The sequence below is a fragment of the Sapajus apella genome, unplaced genomic scaffold (genome assembly GCF_009761245.1).
Source record: "Sapajus apella isolate SASKATOON/1434 unplaced genomic scaffold, GSC_monkey_1.0 scaffold8, whole genome shotgun sequence".
NCBI lineage: Eukaryota > Metazoa > Chordata > Mammalia > Primates > Cebidae > Sapajus > Sapajus apella.
Genome location: NW_022436948.1, coordinates 32,541,255 through 32,563,198, shown reverse-complemented (window position 1 = coordinate 32,563,198; position 21,944 = coordinate 32,541,255). Strand labels below are relative to the sequence as shown.

General features: G+C 38.2%; 1 protein-coding gene across 12 annotated transcripts in view; it reads left to right on the top strand.

Annotated features, from left to right (window-relative positions):
• The window catches only part of ROBO1 (roundabout guidance receptor 1), a 1,106,753-nt gene that overhangs the window by 677,531 nt on the left and 407,278 nt on the right, over window positions 1-21,944 (top strand). For 4 of the 12 annotated variants that reach the window (XM_032276641.1, XM_032276645.1, XM_032276642.1 and 1 more), the window contains exon 1: window positions 10,657-12,094. The exons of 7 other annotated variants lie outside the window; for them this stretch is intronic. In XM_032276641.1, coding sequence (XP_032132532.1) covers window positions 12,040-12,094 — 55 coding nt within the window. In that variant the 5' untranslated portion in view covers window positions 10,657-12,039. Of the gene's footprint in view, window positions 1-10,656; window positions 12,095-21,944 lie in introns of those variants that run through there. One more of the 12 variants, XM_032276646.1, reaches the window with a different exon arrangement.

The following is a 21,944-nucleotide window of genomic DNA, read 5'->3' as shown; positions in this document are numbered from 1 at the left end:
TTTATAATATTTACGGTACTCTCCCATATGGTAGCACAGCATTGCTTGACTAATAACTTTAGAACCTAACTGTACCCAAATCATAAGGTACATGGCCACCATCTTATGTAATCCACACAAGAATAAAAACATTCCCCAGTGTGTATTAAAGTTGAATTAGAGCAGAGTTACTCAGTCTTGACACTATTGGCATTTTGGGCAAACTTATTCTTTGCTGTGACTGAGGGCCTGTATTATGCAATGGAACGTGTTGTAGCAGTATCCCTAGATGTCTATACCACCTCCTCCACTCCCCTCCCCAGCTGTGACTACCACAAATGTCTCTGGCCATTGCAGAGTGTCAATGGGGAGGAATTAGTGGTAAGGGGGCAGAATTGCCCCTAGTTGAGAACACTGAAATAGAGTAAATCTTTTAGTGATTGTCCGTTTTCCTTTAGGAAATGGATAGTTAGATGAAATGCCAAAAGCATGAATGCCCAGATATCTGCAATCTGTATATAGACTTTCTTCTTACTTATACTTTTAGTCTAGCTAAGTGTTTTTCAAAACATAGTATACTACACAAAATTGTCAACACAAAACAATGCTTAATGGCTTAATGTACTTTGGGAAGAGAGAAAACACCATTGGTGAGCAAGTCATTACTTCCACTGTGGAATTTACAAGAAAGGAGGCAGATTTAAAAGACGTATTTTTTTATAGCAATTATTTGTGATCAGCGCTATGGAGAAATAGTCAATGTTGTTCTAGGAACATCACACAGAAATCTGATATATAAGGAAAGGCTGGAAATGGCAGGTCTAGGTAGGCTTTCCTGAGGAAGAGACTTTGATCTGAAACTTAAAAGATAAATTAAAGTTACCCAGGGGAAGTCTGGGCTAGATGGCAAATTCTTCAAACTGTGTCCTCCTCCTTTAATCACATAGCTTCCACCTGGAAAGCATATTTAATGATATTCTAGGAAATATACCTATGTCTGAAGAAACATCCCTGTATGCATTACTACCTTTTAAGGTATTATTATTGGGAAATATTAAGGGAGCAAGATCAGAGAAATGTAGTGTAGTAGACAATCTGGTTTATTAACAAGACTTTGTTGTGTGTTCTGTACATTTCAGAATAAGTTAAAATAAACTGATAAATATTCACCATTATTTAAGACAGAGGAACTTTCCAGATAAATATCTGATTTTTAAAAGTGACAAAATTACTAACCTCAAAAAATAATGATATTACTTATTCAATCAGTAAAGCATAAGAGATGATACTCTTTTTAACAATTATTTTAATTTTAGGTTCATTTTTCTCCAGGAAAAAGAGGATAACTAAGTCTTTCAAACTCCTATTGTGTGATAAGCCACCTATGAAATTTAAAGAAAAAAATTAGAAATAGAGATGTCAGCCAAATAATGTGATTTGGATAAACTATGATGCACATAATACAAATAGGTTGATCCCTATTTAGACTAGCACATTTATGTATGATTATGTCATAATCACTGACAATAATTACGATAGCCAAATGTTAAACAGTATGCTCTCCCAGCTGAAAGGAACACTTAGTGAAATAATGAACTGTGCTTAAGTTTATACTTTTTCCCAAAGGTAACTGTTTAGGAAAAGCGCTTATGTCTTAATTTATTGCCCTTACTAAAAGAAAAGTATTTACTTTCTGGTGTGAAATACAAGACCTGTGAAATTCAAGCATAGTTGTGAAAAACAAACATTTTCATTTGTTAATCACTTGTAATAAAAACAAAAGGCATCCCTTGAACAAACATATAATAATTCTATTAAGTACAAAGAAGAAATTTAGGTGTTAATATATGTCTCATGGTTTTTCATAGTTAACTGTGATCTTTTTAACTCTTATATATGTTGGTTCTAAGATCATTGGAATAGGTAATCTATATAGCAATGTCAAACAATTGGGTAATTTAATAAACTGCGGGAAGTATGAATTGCTTCAATAGAATATTTGTGATTAAAATGAAATTTGCCAACATTTAAGATATAAAACATTCTAATATGACTTAAAAAATCAGATTATGCACACCTTCACAGCAATAGAAATAACTTAAACATCTAACAATTGGAGACTAGTTACACGTATTTTAATGCACTCATCTGATGGAATTCTGTTTTGCTCTTTCAATGATAGTGTTAAAGAATATTTTATGACCTGGAAAAAAAGTTATTATGACTATTTTTGAATGAAAATGTAGGTTTCATAACAGTTTTTAGACCCCTATTCCATGTTGTTAGATAAAAAGTCTTTACATGCAAAGTGAAACAAGAAAAGATATACAACAAAATGTTGATAGCATATGTGATTATATCTGAGAGAATTATTGTCATATTTTTTGTTTCTTTTGTCAGTATTTTCCAAATGTTCTAAAAATATGTTACTTGTATATTGTGAAAAAAATTAAAATCTTATTAGAATCAATCATGATCTGAATATAAGGCTATCAACCATACTACTTTTAGTATGTACTCTTAACAATATTTTTAGCAAAGAATTAACATGCTAAAGTAGTAAAACAATAATTTACTTTGTAATTAAAACATTGTAAGTAAAAAGTAATATTTAGAAATCTTCGAATAAATAGAATAATTTTGGTATGATGTTTTTGGTGATAAGATTGTTTTACTGGCTTCAGCAAACGTCTGTTTTGTTTCACAAATACACATAGAATACGTAACTGCAATAAGATATATATAACAAAAGGTGGTGTTCGAAGTGAAATCCTACCTTCCAGGTGTAATAAAGCAACGCTAAAGAAGTATATAGTGATAGGAAATTGAGAAGATGAGATTAGATCAAATCCACAAAGACTTTTAGTTCCAATAATGAAATTGGATGATTTCTTTTGGAATGTGGCCAGGATGTCAGAGAGGGGTGATTAAACTCTTGGGAAAATATATAATTATCCTTGTTGTTAAGAGAGTAGGTTTATATTCTATGTCAGTTTTCAAGAGCAGTTTGTTTCTCAGTAACAATTACAGGATTTGGATTCAGTATTTACCCACAAGAATGAGCACTTCCATATTTAGAATTACAGTCCTCAGTCACACCAAGGAGCTATTAAATCCCAAAGCTCCAATGTGGATTCTCAAGTGTGAAGTCTTCCCATAAGCCATATAAAAGAGGAATAGATTAACAGGTTATAAAATAAATAACTTCCAAATAATTATGGTACTACAATTTAATGAATTCTTTAGTATAGTTATTATTGCTTATGATAAACTTGGATACCCTTTTTCAAAAGGTAATGTAACATTGAATATTTAGGACTACTTCTATTTAATATAAACACAAAATAGGAAACCCTAATACAATTTCAAGATGGTTTTTAAATGAACATAGTACTTCTTTATAGAACTGTTTAAAATAACTTGAAACCTAGGTAAAATATTGTTCTGAATAAACAAAGCAGCAGGTGGAACTAAACATCATAAATGCACTAAATAAGACATAAATCCCAACATATGCACCTCAGTCCTATAAACATTTATTGGAAGGATTTTTTTTAAAAGCAATGAAAAACCAAAAACATTAAACAGTTTTGTAAAGCACATCTGCAGAATTAAACATAATGTAAATTACTTAAAAAATAGTTTGTGTTCAAATTGTAAGCCTATAGAGGTTGTCATTCCGCTGTGCAGCTGTTAACTATGATCCCAGTTTAACAGAATTTTAAATCATGATTAGAATAGTATATGTTTGGTCTCAGATGTATCTGGAAGTAAGAAACCAAAAGACAGCAAATCCCATGGTGAGATATAAATTTATATGCATCTTTATGTTTTCCAATATCCTTCAAATGTCTTAACAAACTTGTACAATATATTTTTTTTCATATCATCTCATTAGCGTTAAAAGAAACATAAAACCACTTTGAACATTTTGGGCATAAAATAAAAAAACTTTGAACTCCTTACTTCATATAGAAGTAGAACTAAAAATGCATGTACTTCAGAGTCACTTTCTTGAACTGAGTCCCAAATTACAAGAAACTAGATCTTTACATACAAAACCCAAAACATATTCACTGATAGCTTTATTCAGCTAGAACTCAATCTGTAAAAATTGTATTACTTTTAGCAAACACTTTTATTTGCACCTCACAGTCTGGGGCAAGGGTAAAAGCCAATTCCCTGAATACAGATCACCACGGTTCAAATTTATGCTTGCCCTTCATGTATAAAATGGGATAATAACAATAATTGACCTAAAGTTTTTCCTTGAGGATTAAATGTGTTAGAATACATAAAATACTTAGAATAGTACCTATAGCACATAAGGTTACATACATATTGGTTATTAGAACTGTTATTTTTTTTTCTATTAGAAACTGGAGCTACAACAAAAAAACATCATTCCCGATTCCTAATGAGTCAGTAACATGTAAAACATACTTGTAAAATGTATATGTAAAACATAATATTTAATACAATAACAATACAATATCTATTATACTATGCCATATCTAATGATGTAAGGATGTTAAAGGTAAAGAATTTTGATCAAGAATTGCTGCTTATTCTGGTAGAAAGAAGTGTTCTCTAGCAATTTAGATAATTGTGTTCCAGTCACAAGTGAACCATTAGCTAAAGGAGTCTTCTGGGAAAAGCTGTTTTTTTTTTTTTTTTTTTTTTAAGGCAGAGTCTTGCTCTGTCACGAGGCGCAGGCTGGAGTGCAGTGGCACAATCTTGGCTCACTGCAACCTCGGCCTCCCACGTTCAAGCAATTCTCCTGCCTCAGTCCCCTAAGTAGCTGGGACTACAGGTGTGCGCCACCACGCCCAGCTAATTTTTGTATTTTTAGTAGAGTCTGGGTTTCACCATGTTGGCCAGGATGGTCTTGATCTCTTGACCTCGTGATCCGCCCGCCTCGGCCTCCCAAAGTGCTGGGATTACAGTCTTGAGCCACTGCGCCCAGCCAAAGCTGGTTTTTTTAAGCTTCAGTTTTCTCATTTATGAAAAGTCAATCTTAAGGTTTGCTTCTTGTGAATGTTATATCCTTTAACTCAGTCAATGCTCCCAATTTCTTTGGTCCCAAATAACCTGACCTAAATAAGTGCATGCTTATTTAGTCAGAACTTTGATTCTGAAGTTACTAAAGTCCACTAAAGCATGAGCTCCATGAGTGATATTCACTGTTAGTTCTCTGTTAATGTAGATAAGTGGTTGAACTATATATTAGAGAAAATGAATTTTAGAACTATAGAAATAGTTAATAGGAAGCATTTTTTAAAAAATATATATTAACAGTGAGATAAAACTCATTCATTCATTCCACAAACATCTGAGTGCCTACTCAGTGCCACGTACGGTTTTGGATGCTGGGACTACACAAGTAAATAAAATAATCAAGAATCCCTGGCCTTATTCTAAAAGGAAGTTTGCAGCAACAAAATTAAAAAAAAAAATGTAGTATCCTAGACGTGAATAAGTGCTTTATAGGAAAAACGAAAACTAAACTAAACAAATAGAAGGGATGTGGGAAGCGTTGTGTGAGAATGTGGTTTTACAGTACCCGGACAGAAAAGGTCTCTCCGAAGTTTGATGGTATAAAAACCTGAGAGAAGGGAGTGTGCAAGTTCACAGGTTTATGGAGGTGAGTACTCCACATAGAGCATGTGTAAAATCCTTGAGGCGGGAGGCTGGCTGATTCATTCTAGAAACAGCATAGAAGTCACTGGCTTAGAAGAAAGTGAGAAAAAAGCAGGTAAATGTAGGGGGAGGCGATGTCAGGAAAGCATGCGGGGCTAGCTCATGTTAGGCCTCGTAGACTTCTGGAAAGATATCTGCTCTCACTTAAAGTGAGGCAGGAAAACCACTGGAGGGTTTTGAGCAGAGAAGAGGCATAATCTGTCTCAGATTTAACAAGATCCCTCTGGCTGCTCTATGAAGAAAGTCTTGGAAGTGCAGTTACTTAAATGTATGGTCTTTTCCAGTAAGGAATACTGCATTGCTCATTTTAACACAAATAAGTTTACTGCCAAGTAACCATCATATGCAGTTTAGTCAGGAAAGCTGAAGTTCTTAATTTTCAGGTGTAGGGTATTGGGTATTAGAGATATTACCACAATAGTCAAATGCTATAAACTGAACAATGTTTATTAAAGAGACAAGATTTCTCATAAATATCCTCCCTTAGGGACTCACAATTCTTATCTGCATATTAAAGGCTTTGGAAAATCCCTAAATGTGTTGAATCCTAAGTCTCCCAAGTCTTTCCTACCATGGAACTCATTTTTGTTTCTTTAAGTGCTTCAGTTCAAAACAAACTCTGTTCAAACATAAATTCCCTGGCTACTGAGCCTCTTAACTTTGAGTTAATTATGTAATCTCAACATCATCTCTAAAGTGGGGTAATAACATCATCTCACTTGCCTGTGGTGAGAGATTAGATAATGTTTGTAAGGGACCCCAAACAGTGCCCATAATTAGTGCCACTTTTCTGTATCCTCTCCTTTATCTTCAAAAGCTTACCCCCTCTTAACATAAAAGTGTAAATTCTAGCCAGATCCAGTGTTGCTAATATGTAAGGTCCTAGGCTCTATCAAAAGTACTTAGTAGGATAGCACCTAGTTTTAGAACATCTGCAATGTGCCTGAGATGCTGAGATGCTAAAAGACAAATGCAGCACAGTAATTCCACAGCAAAGTTGAGTATCTCATAATTTATATTTTTAAACGAGCCTTATAGAGCAATAGCGAGGCTGGAGTACATCATCTGGTGGGACCAAGGGGATGATGGTCCTTTACAGTGTCTTCACAATGCTGTGTTATTGGCCCCAGCTGGGCACAGTGGCTCAGGCCTGTAATCCCAGCACTTTGGAAGGCTGAGGCAGGTGGATCACGAGGTCAGGAGTTTGAGACCAGCCTGACCAACATAGTGAAACTATGTCTTTACTAAAAATACAGCGGAAAAAAAGTAGCTGGGCCTGGTGGCGGTGCCTTTAATCTCAGCTAGCTAGGAAGCTGAGGCAAGGGGAATCGCTTGGACCTGGGAGGCAAAGGTTGCAGTGATCTGAGATCACGCCACTGTGCTCCAGCCCCGACAACACTGCAAGACTCCATCTAATATATATATATATATATATATATATATATATATATACACACACACACATGTGTGTGTGTGTGTGTGTGTGTGTGTGTGTGTGTATATATATATATATATATATATATATAGGCCCCATTGACAAGGACTGAAGTCTTTAAGTAAGTGAAGATGAATAACCCTGGGAATCTCTCCTTCCTATGACTTTTGGTTTGGAACACATAATTACCTGCTTTAAGTAGCAGAGAAGCAAACATACAAAAGTAATACTGTTAAAATGCACCTTATGTACATTTGAAACTATCATATGGAGCTTCATCAGCAAAGTTAAAACTAAATAGGCCTGGTTTCTTGAAACACAGTAGATGTTCCAACAAATCTCCATTTACTCTCCTTTTATTAGGATTACTTTAGCTTGCTTTCTGAGATGAGACTTTTCTTATGATTCCAAACTTAGGAAAATATTCAAGTATTCAATTATTCAAACATTCATCTTAGTTCATCAATTTAAATACCAAAGATGGCACAGATTATTCAGCAATTCCATGTAAGAATTGCTAAACTAACTGTTGTACTCTGAGGGATGGGATCTTGGAGTATTCAGTACAGGCTTGGTGTGCACTGCATGTGTCACACAGCTTCTCACCAGATTTGCTGTAACTTGTGGCTTGCATCCTAGCCTCAGTCTGAATCTAAGGCTTTTTGCTAAGAAGGCAAGAGAGATGTTTTGGTTTGTATTCCACTCACCTTAGAAACTCTATTTCACTGCTACTCATCTGAATAAGTGGTATCTGCAATCCCTGAAGAGACCCTAGGTGTGCTGTTATTTCCTGAGTTCCTGTGGCTACTCCATGAAAGGTATAATCAGACCGGAGCAACACAAGAGATCATGACTGCCATAGAATTTTGACTGTCAAAAAGCCCTTCTTCACGGGCCTACTGGAATGTATTATTTTCAGGCTTCTTCAATATTCTCAGGGCAGATCCTACATTTTGGGGATCCTGAATTTCATAGGCTCCAAATGAGATGAGAATTCTCTAAATGGAAATTTAGAACCCACCCTTCATTCAGATCATAGTGATCAGAATAGGGTTACCAAGTACAAGTTAAACTACGTTCTCCTTACCTTGCGCTGTGTCTCCCACCCAAACTGAAATGAGTCAAGTTTCTCTTGTACATGTCAGAGTTGCCTGAAAATCTGATGTGAGTCCATTCCCTATCCACATGTATATGCTCACACTTGGACAGGCACTCAGAGAGACATTGAGCATTTCATGCATTCTTCTAGGTAATTTAAAGTTCAGGAGCAAAAGTGAAAAGGTGACAAGTTGCTATGATCCATCCATCTCTAGGAATGTACTGGGATGTCATTTAACCCCAGTGGCACTTTGTTTTTATTTTTTCAGATAGATTCCACTCTGGAGCCTGTTCTCTTTCGTGTAGGCCCTCACAGTAGGAGTGCTAAAAGCCTGATGAAAGGGATGATATTTGCATCTTGTCCCTACAGCACACTTTACTGTTTCTTGCACATAGATAATGTTCAGTAAGTGTTTGTTTCCATGGGTAATAGTGAGAAAAAGGAAGTAGATACAAAAGTTTTCAGGTACATTGAGTTTCACTTCTCGTAGCTCCGTAATGCCTTCTGAATACAAGTTCTTGTCTTTCTGTGCCATCTTTACTGATATAATGGGCAGAAAGAACTAACAAATGAGTTGGTGATGTTGGTCTTCATCAGGGGCTGAACAAAAGTTAGTTCCTTGAGGAAACTTACTGCTGACTCTCCTAGGTAATATCATCTCTAGGGGTGGAAGAGAGAGGACGGGTGGGTGGTATTTACTGAAGTTGAGAAATATAAGGTGGTATTAACATGGTTTGCATTCAATGAGATAAATGGCAAGAGATCTTGAGAGATATAAGCAAACTTCTAGAGACCAGGAGATCTACTTTGGGAAACAATGCAATAGGGATCCTTATACATATTCTTCATTATATTTAAAAGTATACCCCCATCACTAAGTGAAAGTTTGACATCTTTATTTAACATGCACTAAAATGATATGTGGATTTGAATTTTCTCTCCCTCTTGCTCTCTTTCTTTTAAGTAGCACACTTTAGTATTTATTTATTTGCTATTATTAGGTAAGCTTATCTTAAAAGTACTTTTTTTTTCCAAGAAAATGAGATATATTCTATGTTTCTCACTAAATATCCTTTCACAAGACCAAATTGATGTTTGCTTTTCAGCTTTGACTGCCCATTCATATTTTTACTGCTGAAAAGATTTTGGTTGGAGTCTTTGAATTCTTACCTTCAGCCTGTTTACTGAATTTATAGTCAGTTTTCTCAGTATTAAACTATCTTTCCCTTTCAAAGATATGTGCTGTTAACCAGAGTTTTCACAAAATGTTGCTCTAAAGTCATTGGTTGTGCCAGCAGCAACCAAATTTGCTTTAAAATTTTTATCTTCCATTAGGTAATAAATGTGCTCACCTGAAAATAAATGGAAAAGCACAACATTACCTAGAAAAGAGCAAGTCCTCCTTCCCTGCCCTAGCCACTGTGCAGTTCTCTGTTTCAGAGGCAGCCACTGAAAGCAGCTTCTTATATATACTGCTAGATACGAAATCATTTTTTTGAAGTTATGGTACACAACTCTGTAGATAATAATTCTGCCATTTATTCAGCATTCAGCATGTTAGGTATTTTACATACTGTGCCTTTTTTTGTTGTTTGTTTTTTTGAGATGGAGTCTTGCTTTGTTGTTCAGGCTAGTGTGCAGTGGCAGTGATCTTGGCTCACTGCAACCTCCACCTCAAGCAATTCTCCTGTCTCAGCCTCCCGAGTAGCTGGGGCTACAGGGCAACGCCACCACGCCCAGCTAATTTTTGTATTTTTAGTAGAGACGGGGTTTCACCATATTTGTCAGGCTGGTCTTGAACTCCTGACCTTAGGTTGATCCGCCCGTCTCAGCCTCCCAAAGTGCTGGGATTACAAGTGTTAGCCACAGCACCTGGCGACTATGCCTTACTTGATAGAAAGAAAGAAAAATGACTGAGTCAATGAATGAATGCCTGTCAGTTGTGTCAGGTTTGTTTTGCTTTGCGTATTTTTTTTTTTATTAATGGAGTACAATATCTCAAGAATAGAAACAGAGAAGAGAAAACAGACCTGGGCACAGAGGTAATAACTGGTGGGTTGGGATTTCAGGGCTGGTCTACTGGGTGTGAAAGCCTATGCCTGTTGGTTTTGAAATGCTGACTAGCTTCTCATAACTGCAAACGTTTTTGCATTTTTTTCTCTCTCTCTTTAAAATTACCTCCCCATTGTTAGCTTTCTAATGTGTGCAGTCTAAGAAATTGAAAGAGAGGGTCTCAAATGAAACATAACGAAATGATCCCAAGGCCCGACCCTGTGCCTTATGATTTGGCTATCTTTCCTACAAGAGCTTCAACAACTTCAACTTAAAAGAAAAGGATGGTTGTCACAGAATGCCCAATATGTTCTCTGTTTACCTCCTGTATACTAAAGGCATGTTACTCAACGTTAATTAATTTATTTTTTTAATGGGAATGGGGAGAAGTGAGAGCAGAGTTATTTAGGAGTTTTTTCCAATCCCTGGAAGCGGCAAGGAAGAGGTTAAGTTGGACCAGGAGGATTTTTGAAGTCTTTGGCTGGGAAGTTCCATTTGGAGAAAGGTGCAGGGGAGCTGGGGGTGGCGACAGAAACAAGACTGGTTCTCATTCGCCTGGATTTCCGATTCTGAGCAATTGGATTCTCACCTGAGGGCGCAGTTGGGCACCCCTGGCTTGTGGGTGGAAATATTGAGGAGCAGAACTTGCCTGACCAGCGCCTGTAGTGTCGAGAAGCGCGGAAAGGGCCACGCGGCCCCTTTAAGTATTCTCCGGCCGGGGAGGAGAGGGAGGAAACTGGGAGCCGCGGGGGCTGTGGGGGAAACCCACAAGCAGTTGAGCCGGAGAGGAGGCGGCGTGAGAGCAGAAACTTCAGACGCGGCTGCTCCCGGAGGAGCTCGGGTGAGCCGCGGCGGCCGTCCCTCCCACCCGCGGCAGCATCCTCCCTGCGCTTCTCTGCCACCCCGGGGAGAGCCAGCAGCTGCCTCTTTACCGCTTCCACTAGCCCGGGGTGCAAGCAGCTACCCCCAGGAAGTTTGGGCTTCGGAGTAGTTTGGGGGTGCCTGCGCGCGCCCCAGAGGGCGAGGGGCCGGGGCGATGTTGGGCGCCGCGCGGGGCTGGGGGCGCCCGGAAGACGTGCGAGTGTCCGCGGTCCTGCTGCTGTCCCCAGTACCCTCCGCATCCCCCAAGTGATGGGAACAAGGGCCCGCCCAGGCAGCCGCTGTCGCCGCACCGCCCCCTCGCTCGCCCCCTGCGCGCGGAGTCGCCCAGCCGCACTCCCGGCACCCCAAGCCCGTCCTCCGGAGCTGCTGCTGCTACTTTGGCTGCTCTCGCCGCTGCCGCGGGTGGCCCGCCGCTGACTGGGCTCGCCTGGAGACGGAGAAGCACTTTTTGGCCCTCCCCGATTCGCTCTCACACCCCAACTTTGCCGCCGCCGCGCCTGCCCTCGCAGCGGCGCTCGGGCGCACATTGTGGGGCGCACGCCGGGAGGCTCAGCTAGACTGTGGAGGCAGGAAACGGCACTACTGCGCTTCTGCTTCGGCTCTTTGTTGTTCGCTTTGGATGGTTCTTCAAAGTGTCTGAGCCTCCTCGGAAATCCTGGGGCCGGAGAAGACCAACCTTGGAATTCTTCCTCTGCAAAAGGCTCTGAGATACTGACAAGCGTCCGGAAAGGTCGACGAGTAATTGCCCTGAAAACTCCTGGCTAATTGACCCACGTTGCTTATATTAAGCCTTTGTGCGGGGTGTGTGTGGTGTGTGGCTTCATACATTTGGGGACCTATTTCTACTCACTCCTCTTGGCATGAGACTGTATGCAGGATCCACCCGAGGACAATGATTGCGGAGCCTGCTCACTTTTACCTGTTTGGATTAATATGTCTCTGTTCAGGTAACCCCGCGTCTTCTTTCTTCACCCTTGATCCTCTCTGCTCTCCCCCTCTCCACTTTTCAAAATCAAACCCAGAATTGCATTTTGGCTACCCCTCCCTCCTAAGGCCGGAGCAGCTCGATTCCTCCAAGACTTTTGGGCGAAAATGTTCCTAGTTCACATTTGGGGCTGTCTCTTTTTCCCCACTTCCCAAAACCTCCCCTCCACCCCCGAACCTCCTCAAGACTCTTTGCAGACCTCGGCCTTTTGCCAAGTTCAGGGCACGCCCAGATTACTCTGGGCAAACGCAGGTCTAAGCAGCAGGGTGGGAGGAGGCAGCGGTTGGCAGTGAGCTAGGGCCCCCAGGATGCGCTGAAGTATTGCTTTCTTGGGGAGGGAAACGTGCACCCTGGGAGCTTGTGGCCCACAGGCTTGCCAGAATTCCTGAAACTGGTCCTCCAATTTGCCCCTCCTCTTCCGAGCACAAGGGGTTATTAGTAGTTGTTTTATGTAACCAAAGTCTATAATTAAATTTGATTCTGAAGAAGCTTCATGAAATAACTCCTTCCTAACGTAGGATATAAAATAGTCACTGCCTCGCTGGGTTTGGAAGGAAAACAGGCAGTTGCTAGCATCGGAAAGGGGACACTTTGCCTGGGAATTCTCATTGGCGAAAGAAAACAGCTGAATTTGGGATGTTTAGGATTAATGAAATAACACTGAAACACCATATGAAGTGTTGGAAGGATGCTGAAACGGGACCCTCCTGACATAAGAGTACACACTGGATCTACACTTGTAAATAGTTTTCTTACCCTCCCTAAGAAACTTTTTTTACTATGGGTGAACTGAGCCACGATTCAACTTTTGTTTCTTTCCTTTTGGTAGATTCTGGTTTCAATCACGGATCCGATTTCAGGCTTTAAAACACACACACACACACACACACACACACACACACACACACACACACACACACGGCACCTCAGGGAATTTTTATAGAAACGTTCGTATACTTAGCTTCAAGTTGCATCAGGGCTTATCGGTAACAGTCACTCAGTTTGCACAATTATGAAACGTTTTTAGGGGTTTGTTTGAGCTTTTGTGGTTTATGATTATCATTTATGTTTTGATCAGGGATTTTACTTAAGGCAGATGGTTAAGAGAATAAGAAAAAGGGGGAAAAGCACCACATACTCACAGTCAGCTAAATGGTAGCGAGTAAACCCCTGACGGAATTTTAGTCTATGAATTATGCTTGCTGACTGGAAGTTACAAGGAAGATTTGCAACTAAAGTAAATTTAAACAATAAATTGTTACTCCTTTAAAGAAAACAGAAACTGAAGTTTCAACCTGGGATATCTCATCTATGTCACAGTGGATGGATGAGTAGGCTAACTCCTTGGGGTTGTTATTCGCCACTCCCAGCTTCTCCTTCTGTAATGCCTTATTTTTCCTTAGTATGCATATCTGAGTGATTGAATAGTCCTTCCAATACCCCACCCCTAGCCATGGATGCAAATCAAAAACATTAAAATCGAATCTCTCTATTTGCCTCTCCTGGCTGTGTCTCTCCCTAGTTTAATTTACAGCTTCAGATACCTTTGAGATTTTTGTTGATTCACCTTTCTGGTTAAAGTTTATTCATATGTGTAAAGTGAAGTGTCATTGTGATAAATGACTGCAGGAGCAGATTACTGAAGATAGGGGGATTAATGGTCATTAGTCACTGTTTGAGTTGAGTTTGTATATGTTGGAACGTTTTATCATGGCTGTAGATTAAAGATAGGGTCACATTAATAGGGTATCACTGAAAGCTGATGGTGTCAACTTGCAAATTCTGTCTTCACTTGGAGAATTATCTGGGAATGTACTGTCCTATTAGATTTATAATTTGATTAGTAATTAGTATCTGAGGATTGTAATTTGAATAGATTTGAGACAATTATAATGTTAGAGCTACACTGATTTCTAGCTTCATGTTTCTAATTTAATTTTCCTTTTAAGTCATTGATGACTTTTATAAACCTAAGTTTTTCCTATTGGTGAGCCTGTCTACTTTGCCACTTTTCAGGACAAAAGCTTCTTTTAAAGTGTTCCCTCAGACATAACCTGAAGCTTTTTATTCCTCATAACTTTCACTCATGCTGTGAATCTGAACTTGGGAGGCCAAACTATTGAGTAGCTGGGTGATTTCATGACACTATTCTGTTATAAAGCAACACTGTTCATTTGAATAAAACTTCACAGAACTCAAGTGACTAGTAACCTGGGTGTGTTCAAGACACCTGGTCAGAGAATGAATGAAGTTCTTGAAAGATTGTGTTTCATGTCTTGCCTTGAGCGTAAGATCACAGCCTATCACTTGTTAATGGAGTGTATTGAAGAGAAATGTGGTGAGCTTAAATAAATCTAAGTGTAGTGAGGGGATAACTTACCTTCAGCAAGATTTAACCTGTAAAAGCATCTATTGGTTGTCAGTTCTTTTTTTCTTTTTTCTTTCCTTCCTTTTTTAACTGGCTGCCAACTTAAAAAAGTCTAACAGCTTTCTTCAAACAGATTATAAACTCCATTTTGGTATGTTGATGGCATAGTTAGTACTAAGTATTGTGCTTAAGTGTGTTCACTTCTTATAGCCTTTTATCTATTAACTTGATGCTACAACAATAACTTTTCATTCAATGAAACTAAGATTTTTGAAAAAGTGGTATTCCTTCAGAAATTCATTTTTCAGGTATATTCCTTTAATTCGTTGGTCTATCTGCCTTTTCTATGGACAGAGAGACTTTTGGTGGGTTTGTGGGGTGGGAGGATGCATAAGAGTTAGCCCTGAAAAAAATCCATGTGATCTCTCAGGATCTGATTCTAAACATTTTTTTCTTCATAGACTTACTCTTCTCAAATCCATTTGCTAAAACCTGCTTTTAAGTGAAAAAGTATTTGGATTTCAGTTCAAACTTAGGATGAGATTTGAATTTCATATAAATGGAAGTTTACGGGTGCTGTCTTTCTTTTTCTTGCCTTTTTTTGGGGGGAGGCGTGTTTTCTCTTGGGAAGAGGAATATTTTTAGATAAGTTTCACTGTTTGAGCCAATTGTCTGATCTCTGGTTTCTCTTCCTCTTTCCCTCCCTCCATCTTTCTTTCTAGTAAGAGTGTTGTGTAGTTCCAATGCATTCTGCTAGTTCCTTTGTAACCTTTCTGGCCTTTAAATATACATACCTGAATACTGTGATATCTCTTAAAATATTTTTGTTTCTTGATAACGGGCATTCTAATGCATAAGACACTTATGGTTAAAGGTCTTAGAACAGAAAGTTTACCTGAAGTTTTTTCTTAGTCTTTGCTACAACAATTGAAATATTCTTATGTAATTTAAAGTGATGCAAAATACTAAATTGCAGACTAACCATGACCATTTATTTTTCAATTTTACATCGACTTGATATCTATAATTTAAAATAACTGGGCAACAGGAATGCAATGGGAAGGAAACAGGATAACAGCTTCTCAGTGAAGACTATTAAGTGGTTGAATATTTATTATCATCTGTGTTAATAAAATATGTTAAGGTGATACTTAGGATAATTTCTGACTTTAAAAAAAAGGTTTAATTTTTAAAACAAAAATGTAAACTGTCCTGCGAACTCGATTTCATGTAGGAAAACGGAAGGAAAGCAAAGTTATCATTCAATTTAAAATTAGGCCTAAGGTAATCTATAGACTACATGAAAGCAAGGCATCAAAAATGAAAAGGAAGAAAGAAGCCAAAAGCAGAAGTCTGAAGATGTGTGGTAGAAATGAGGGTCTAGAATTAAGCTGGTTTTAAAACATAGGCAGGGGTAGAGTGGAAGTGGAGCCGCCAAGTGTGAATGTGCCCTCTGACCAGGCACAGCACGTGAAGCCAATCCAAAAAGGGAATTTCTTTTTCTTTTTTTTGAAACTGTCTTGCTCTGTCGCCAAGGCTGCAATGCAGTGATGTGGTCTCGGCCCACTGCAACCTCTGCCTCCCGGGTTCGGACGATTCTTCTGCCTCAGCCTCTTGAGTCATTGAGACTACAGGTGCCCACCACCATGCCAGCCTAATTTTTGTATGTTTAGTATTACAGAGGGGGTTTGCACTGGTGGCCAGGCTGGTCTCAAACTCCTGACCTCAGGGCTTCTGCCTGCTTTGGCCTTCCAAAGTGCTGAGATTACAGGTGTGAGCCAGCCTGTCCAGCCCAAAAGTGGATTTCCGAAAATATGATTTAAGTGTATATACTCTTAAATTCAGCAACTATATAAATAACTAGATAGTTTGCATTTTTAAAACAGAAAAAAAATTTGAAGCATGTTTAACTCTCGGGCAAATCAATAGAATAATTTTTTTTAAGCTACCCATGATAAGACTTTAGAATATTGACTGCCTCAATGTATATTGCATCTTATCAATGTATATTGAAGACTGATACACCAAGTAGTTACCTTCTATATCGTTACACTTTTATTTAAAGGAAACCAGTAAAGCGAAAGAAGAAAATAATTAAAAGATGAGATGGATTCAAACTCTAGGTACAGTAAGAAACTTTATGACAATGACTACTTTTCCTATGAAGCGAGGACTATCACTTACTGAACACTCACCATTATCTTATTTAATGCTCATAAAAATTCCATGACATATAAGCTGTTATTTCTAAGTTATTACTGTACCCTGATTTCATAGTTGTGGAAACTATATCATGGAGAAGTTAGGGGATGTGGTTCAGCAGGGATTTGAACCAAGCAGCCTCTAAAACTCTTACTACTGTGCGCTTTTGTAGTTGAAAGAGAGAAATTAATAATTTAAATAAGAAAGATTATGGTTCAATCATTTTTTTATTTTAAAACTTGTGTCAAAAAAATCCACTTAAACAAGACTGTGGTTTGAACACTTGAGAATTTGGAAGGAAGACATTATTCTTCCTGTCATTAAGAAAATGGGCTCTAATTTTTATATCACCAGGCAAAACAGTCAATTCTTTACATCTAACCAATTCATATTCAGCCTCGATTATGTCTGCATTTTCTGGCATGCTCAAAAGAGGAGACTGAATGTAATTCAAAACATTGTCTGCTGGTGATGCAGATGCACATGGGTTCCAAGTTGTATTTTGGAAAACGAATGGCATTGTCCTTCTTGCACACTTGAGGGAAGATTTTGCTCTGCTCTGAATCCCAAGGCAAATAATTGGTACTCCTCACAGAAGAGCCTGTGGAGAGACAATCATTTCCCCTGTGGTTGCTCTTAGGTTCTGGTTGAGTATGGGCTGGTGATTATTTAGTAGATGAGCCTTCTGCTTGACTGCTGCTCACAGATAACTCACTTCATGGTTACTGATCATGGAAGGGTTGAGCCTTAATACCTGGTTGATCAGCTGGTTGGAAACTGCTTATGCATAGCCAATAAAGTTGCCATCCTGTGGAGATCAAAAGGCTACCTCCTTTCTTTACAATTCTGGATTAGCATGATTTCCTTTCCCCTTCTCCCTCCACTTTAGCGCCTTCCTTCAATCTTGCTGTTGAAGAAGAGGAAGAAAAAAAAAAAAGATGATCTGTAGTGTACAGGGAGATAGCTTTGATCTCCACTTCTTTGCTTTTTCCAGTCTCTTTTTTAACCATCCTAAAGGCTATTTCTAACACCAAAAGGTGTCATGTTGCTTGCTTCATGGGAGAGCTCAGCCTCATTTCCCTTTAGCCAAAACAGGCTGCTACAAATCCTCTTACTTCTGTGATTTTACTTGGCTTCCAAACATCTTATGACAGTGTTGTTCCACACATAAAATAATATTTTGAACAGCATGACTGTGCATATCTTTCTGACTTTATTCAAGGAGAGAAGTACCTCTGTGGCGTTCACAGCTGTCCATGGCTTAGAGCCGGAAAAGAATATTCTGTTTATTTTATTGAATTAATTCATTTTATTTTTTTGAGGAAAGTGGATAGAAGGTAAGCAATTGTAGAAAATGTTCTAAGGTCACAAGTTTGAGACTAAATAGTCTATCTGGGCTTAATGCTTGTCACCTAGTTTGACACTTAAATGAAGCGTTAAAAGCACCATCAAAGGATACAAGCAAATGTCAACAGAGCAGGGTGGTTCTGTGTTAAGTGGGAATGTAGTCTTTTTGTGTCAAGTGATTGCTTTGTATGCAGTATATAGGAAATAGTCGGTTTTGGTTCCTGATAATACAGTATTTTGGGGATCTATTTTTAAAATCATGTTAGTCTTTTAGTTAAGTAGAGCAGGGTTTACAAGAAAACATATTTTTAAGGTTGTCTGGCAATAGCAACTCACAGTTACACTTTCCCAAGATGCCCTTGGTTAGATTTCAGAAAGTATCAAGTTCAAAGTATGTCTAAATTCAACTCATCTGTACAGCACCAAGAGCTGAGGACAGCTTGTCCACAGTTAGTCATGAAAGGAGTGTGGAGTCCTCAAAGCTCTTCTCTAAGATTATTTGCAGTGTTCTGCTTGAAACACAGTTTATATGCCCAGTTTGTATAGAAAGTTAAAGAGTAAAAAAATGTGTTACATGTGACTCGTAAGTACTTGAAAAGCCATTTCAGGTATATGTTGTATCTTGCTTTAACCTAAAATTTCAATGAGCATAACAAGATAGTGTTCATATGACGTAAAAGTCTTTGGGGCATGTTAGGTATGGTCATAATTTATGCACCATTATGGAAAAAAATATATAACACCAACTTTGGTAGAAGAGGAAACAAAGGCCACATTTTAGCTTCTCTGCACTAATGTGAGTGGGGCCCGTTTTTGTTATTAGCAATTTCAGGTAAAGTAAGAAAAGAAAATGAAGCCAAAAAATGAATGAATCAGGTTGCAAATGTCTGTTTCAATATCATTTGGCAGCATAGTGCTAATAAGATACACTAAGTCTCATAATTTTATCTCCAACTTATCTTGCCTGCTATTATATTTTCTTGCTTACTGTGTGATTTTCTTTATTCACTAATGACGGACTTTTAATTTGGCTTAAGAAATGTATCTATCTGCAATCCCTTTCCTATAAAAGAAAATTAATACTTTTTAGTTGCAAAGCTCTAAAGCTGATTTTGTATACTTAGGATTTATTGAGAAGGAAGTCTTTATCACCCTGAAACTTCACTAAAATGGTCCTGGCTCATATAACAAAGTGAGTTAGACTACCTTTGTATATATTAACTACACACCTCTGGGTAGCTTTAAACTTCTTTAGTTGCTTGGTTTGGGGAGTAATTTCAGTATCTCCAGACCATTCCATTAGCAAGTTGTCTGACTAAAGTAAACGGCTTGTACAGGCTGTGGAAAATAAAACTCATCAGTTTATTTCCCTTGTATCTGAAGATAAGTGAAAATTTCCTAGCAATCTGGGAGAACTACTGCTTGCTTAAATTAATGAATTTAGTAATATATTTTCAAAATCTAAATCTGTAGAAGCAAAATAGGAGAGACATAAAGCTTTTATTTGGATATGTATGCAAATAGGACGAGTAGTCACTGTCAAGATCATTGCTAATAATCTCCATGAATTCAGACTGAACACAATCATCATAAAGACAGCTTTGATTTAAATTCAGTATGATGAGAAAGAAAAAGAAACTCATTGTGTCATTTGATCTTTTCTCCTATCATGGGTCATTGAATCTTAAGAGCTCATTGCTTTTTAGTAGTCTGTATATATAGATAAATAGATATATATATTTACATGATGAGAAACTCAACTGACTTATTAAATGATGATTGATGCAATTGTATAGGCCCAGTTGTATACACTGAACCTGAAACACTAGGAATCAATAATATCTTTAATAATAATGGTAATACTGATAATGCCTAAGTTATAGAGTGTTTTTATCTGCCTGGCAAAGTGCTAACATGCCTTATCTTATTTAATACTTAAAACAATCACATTAGAAATGAATGTGTTATTAGCCCTGTCTGTCAATATGAAAAATGAGGTTCAAAAAGTTAAGCTCCTTAAATATGGCCAGTCAATGTAGTAGAGTGAGGACTTGAAACTAGCCTGTTTCATCCCAGAATCCTTGCTTTTCACAATTCTACAAGCACACTATACTTTTCCCTTAAAGATAATGAATGTAGATGAAACAGTGTAAAATGTTTAGAACATATTTAGATGCTTTTTTTGGGAGGGAACTCTATCATGCTGCCAACCTGTTTTAATTCCTTTTTAGATTTTAGATTATTATCATTTTTTGAGATGGAGTCTTCTTCTGTCGCCCGGGCTGGAGTACACTGGCACAATCTTGGTTTACTGCAACCTTCGCCTCCTAGGTTCAAGTGGTTCTCCTGCCTCAGCCTCCCCGAGTAGCTGGGACTACAGGTGCGCGCCACCACGCCCAGCTAATTTTTTCTTTCTGCTTTTAGTAGAGACGAGGTTTTACCATGTTGGCCAGGCTGGTCTCCAACTCTTGACCTCAGGTTCCCACCTCAGCCCCCCAAAGTGCTGGGATTATAGGCATGAGCCCCTGTGCCTGGCCTAGATATTCAATTTTTATGTTACCTTTTACTTTCTGTTGCATTCTTCTCTTTGTCACATGATAACCCACAAAAGGGAGTATACCCTGGTATTACACACCCTAGAAAAAAGAAACATAAGTCCAGCCTTATAACATGGTTTTTTCAGTCCTATTCAGTTTGTGGAATAAAACTGAAATAATAAGTACCAACTGTTTTTTATAATAACTCAATTGTGTGAGTAGGATTGTCCTTATAGAGAAAGTAGAATCACTGTTATCTAACCTCTTTAAGAAACTAATTGTTTACTTTTCATTTTTTTGCTTTCGATAATAAATGGTGATGTTATTGATAATAAAACATATTAAGCAAAAGCTTAGTTAGAATCTGTGATTAGTATTATTTTAAAGGTGTATTTGTCTCCAATGACAAGTTTTACAGAAAACAAAGAAATAATTCAGCATTGGTTCACGTAATTCCTGCCAATGAAAGCTGTATGAGTCTGTAAAGCTATCAAAAACAGCACCGTAATCAATACTCTTTCAGAAGTAATGCAGTTGGCTTTAGGAATACCATTCTTTTGCTTTTCTTACTGTTTTAAATATGTGTTTCTGACTATGGCTGTTGTATAATTTCTTAGGTAGTTTTTCCTCAGTTGAATTCAGTTGGTCTTCCAAAGTTATTTCCAAATATGTGGATGGGATTGTATATTTATTTTCATCTATTTCCATTGGTTTGGGATTTTACGTAAGACTTAAATGAAGATTGAAGCTTTCCCCAGTTTCTTACTCTATGCCACTAATCAAAACAGTATCATATCTAAAGCCTTCCCTTATTTGAGACTTGGTTCTTATTAAGATTTTTACACAGTCTTAAAATATGCTTCAGGCCAGGCTGGTGTGGTGTCTCACGCTTGTAATCCCAGCACTTTGGGAGCCCCAGGTGGGCGGATCACCTGAGACCAGGAGTTCAAGACCAGCCTGACCAACATGGTGAAACCCTGTTTGTACTTAAAAAAAAACCAACAAAAACAAAAACAAAAATTCGCTGGGCATGGTAGAGGACACGTGTAATCTCAACGTCTTGGGAGGCTAAGGCAGGAGATTACTGGAACCTGGGAGGTGGAGGTTGCAGCGAGCCAAGAACACATCATTGCACTGCAGCTCGGGCGACAACAGCACAACAGTTAGATCTCTGTCTCAAAAAAAAAAAAAATATATATATATATATATATATATATATATATAATCTGTCTACACACACACACACACACACACACACACACACACACACACACACACGTTCAGGGCTGAGTGCAGTGGCTCATACCTATAATCCTAGCACTTTGGGAGGCTGAGGTGGGAGGATTGCTTAAGCCCAG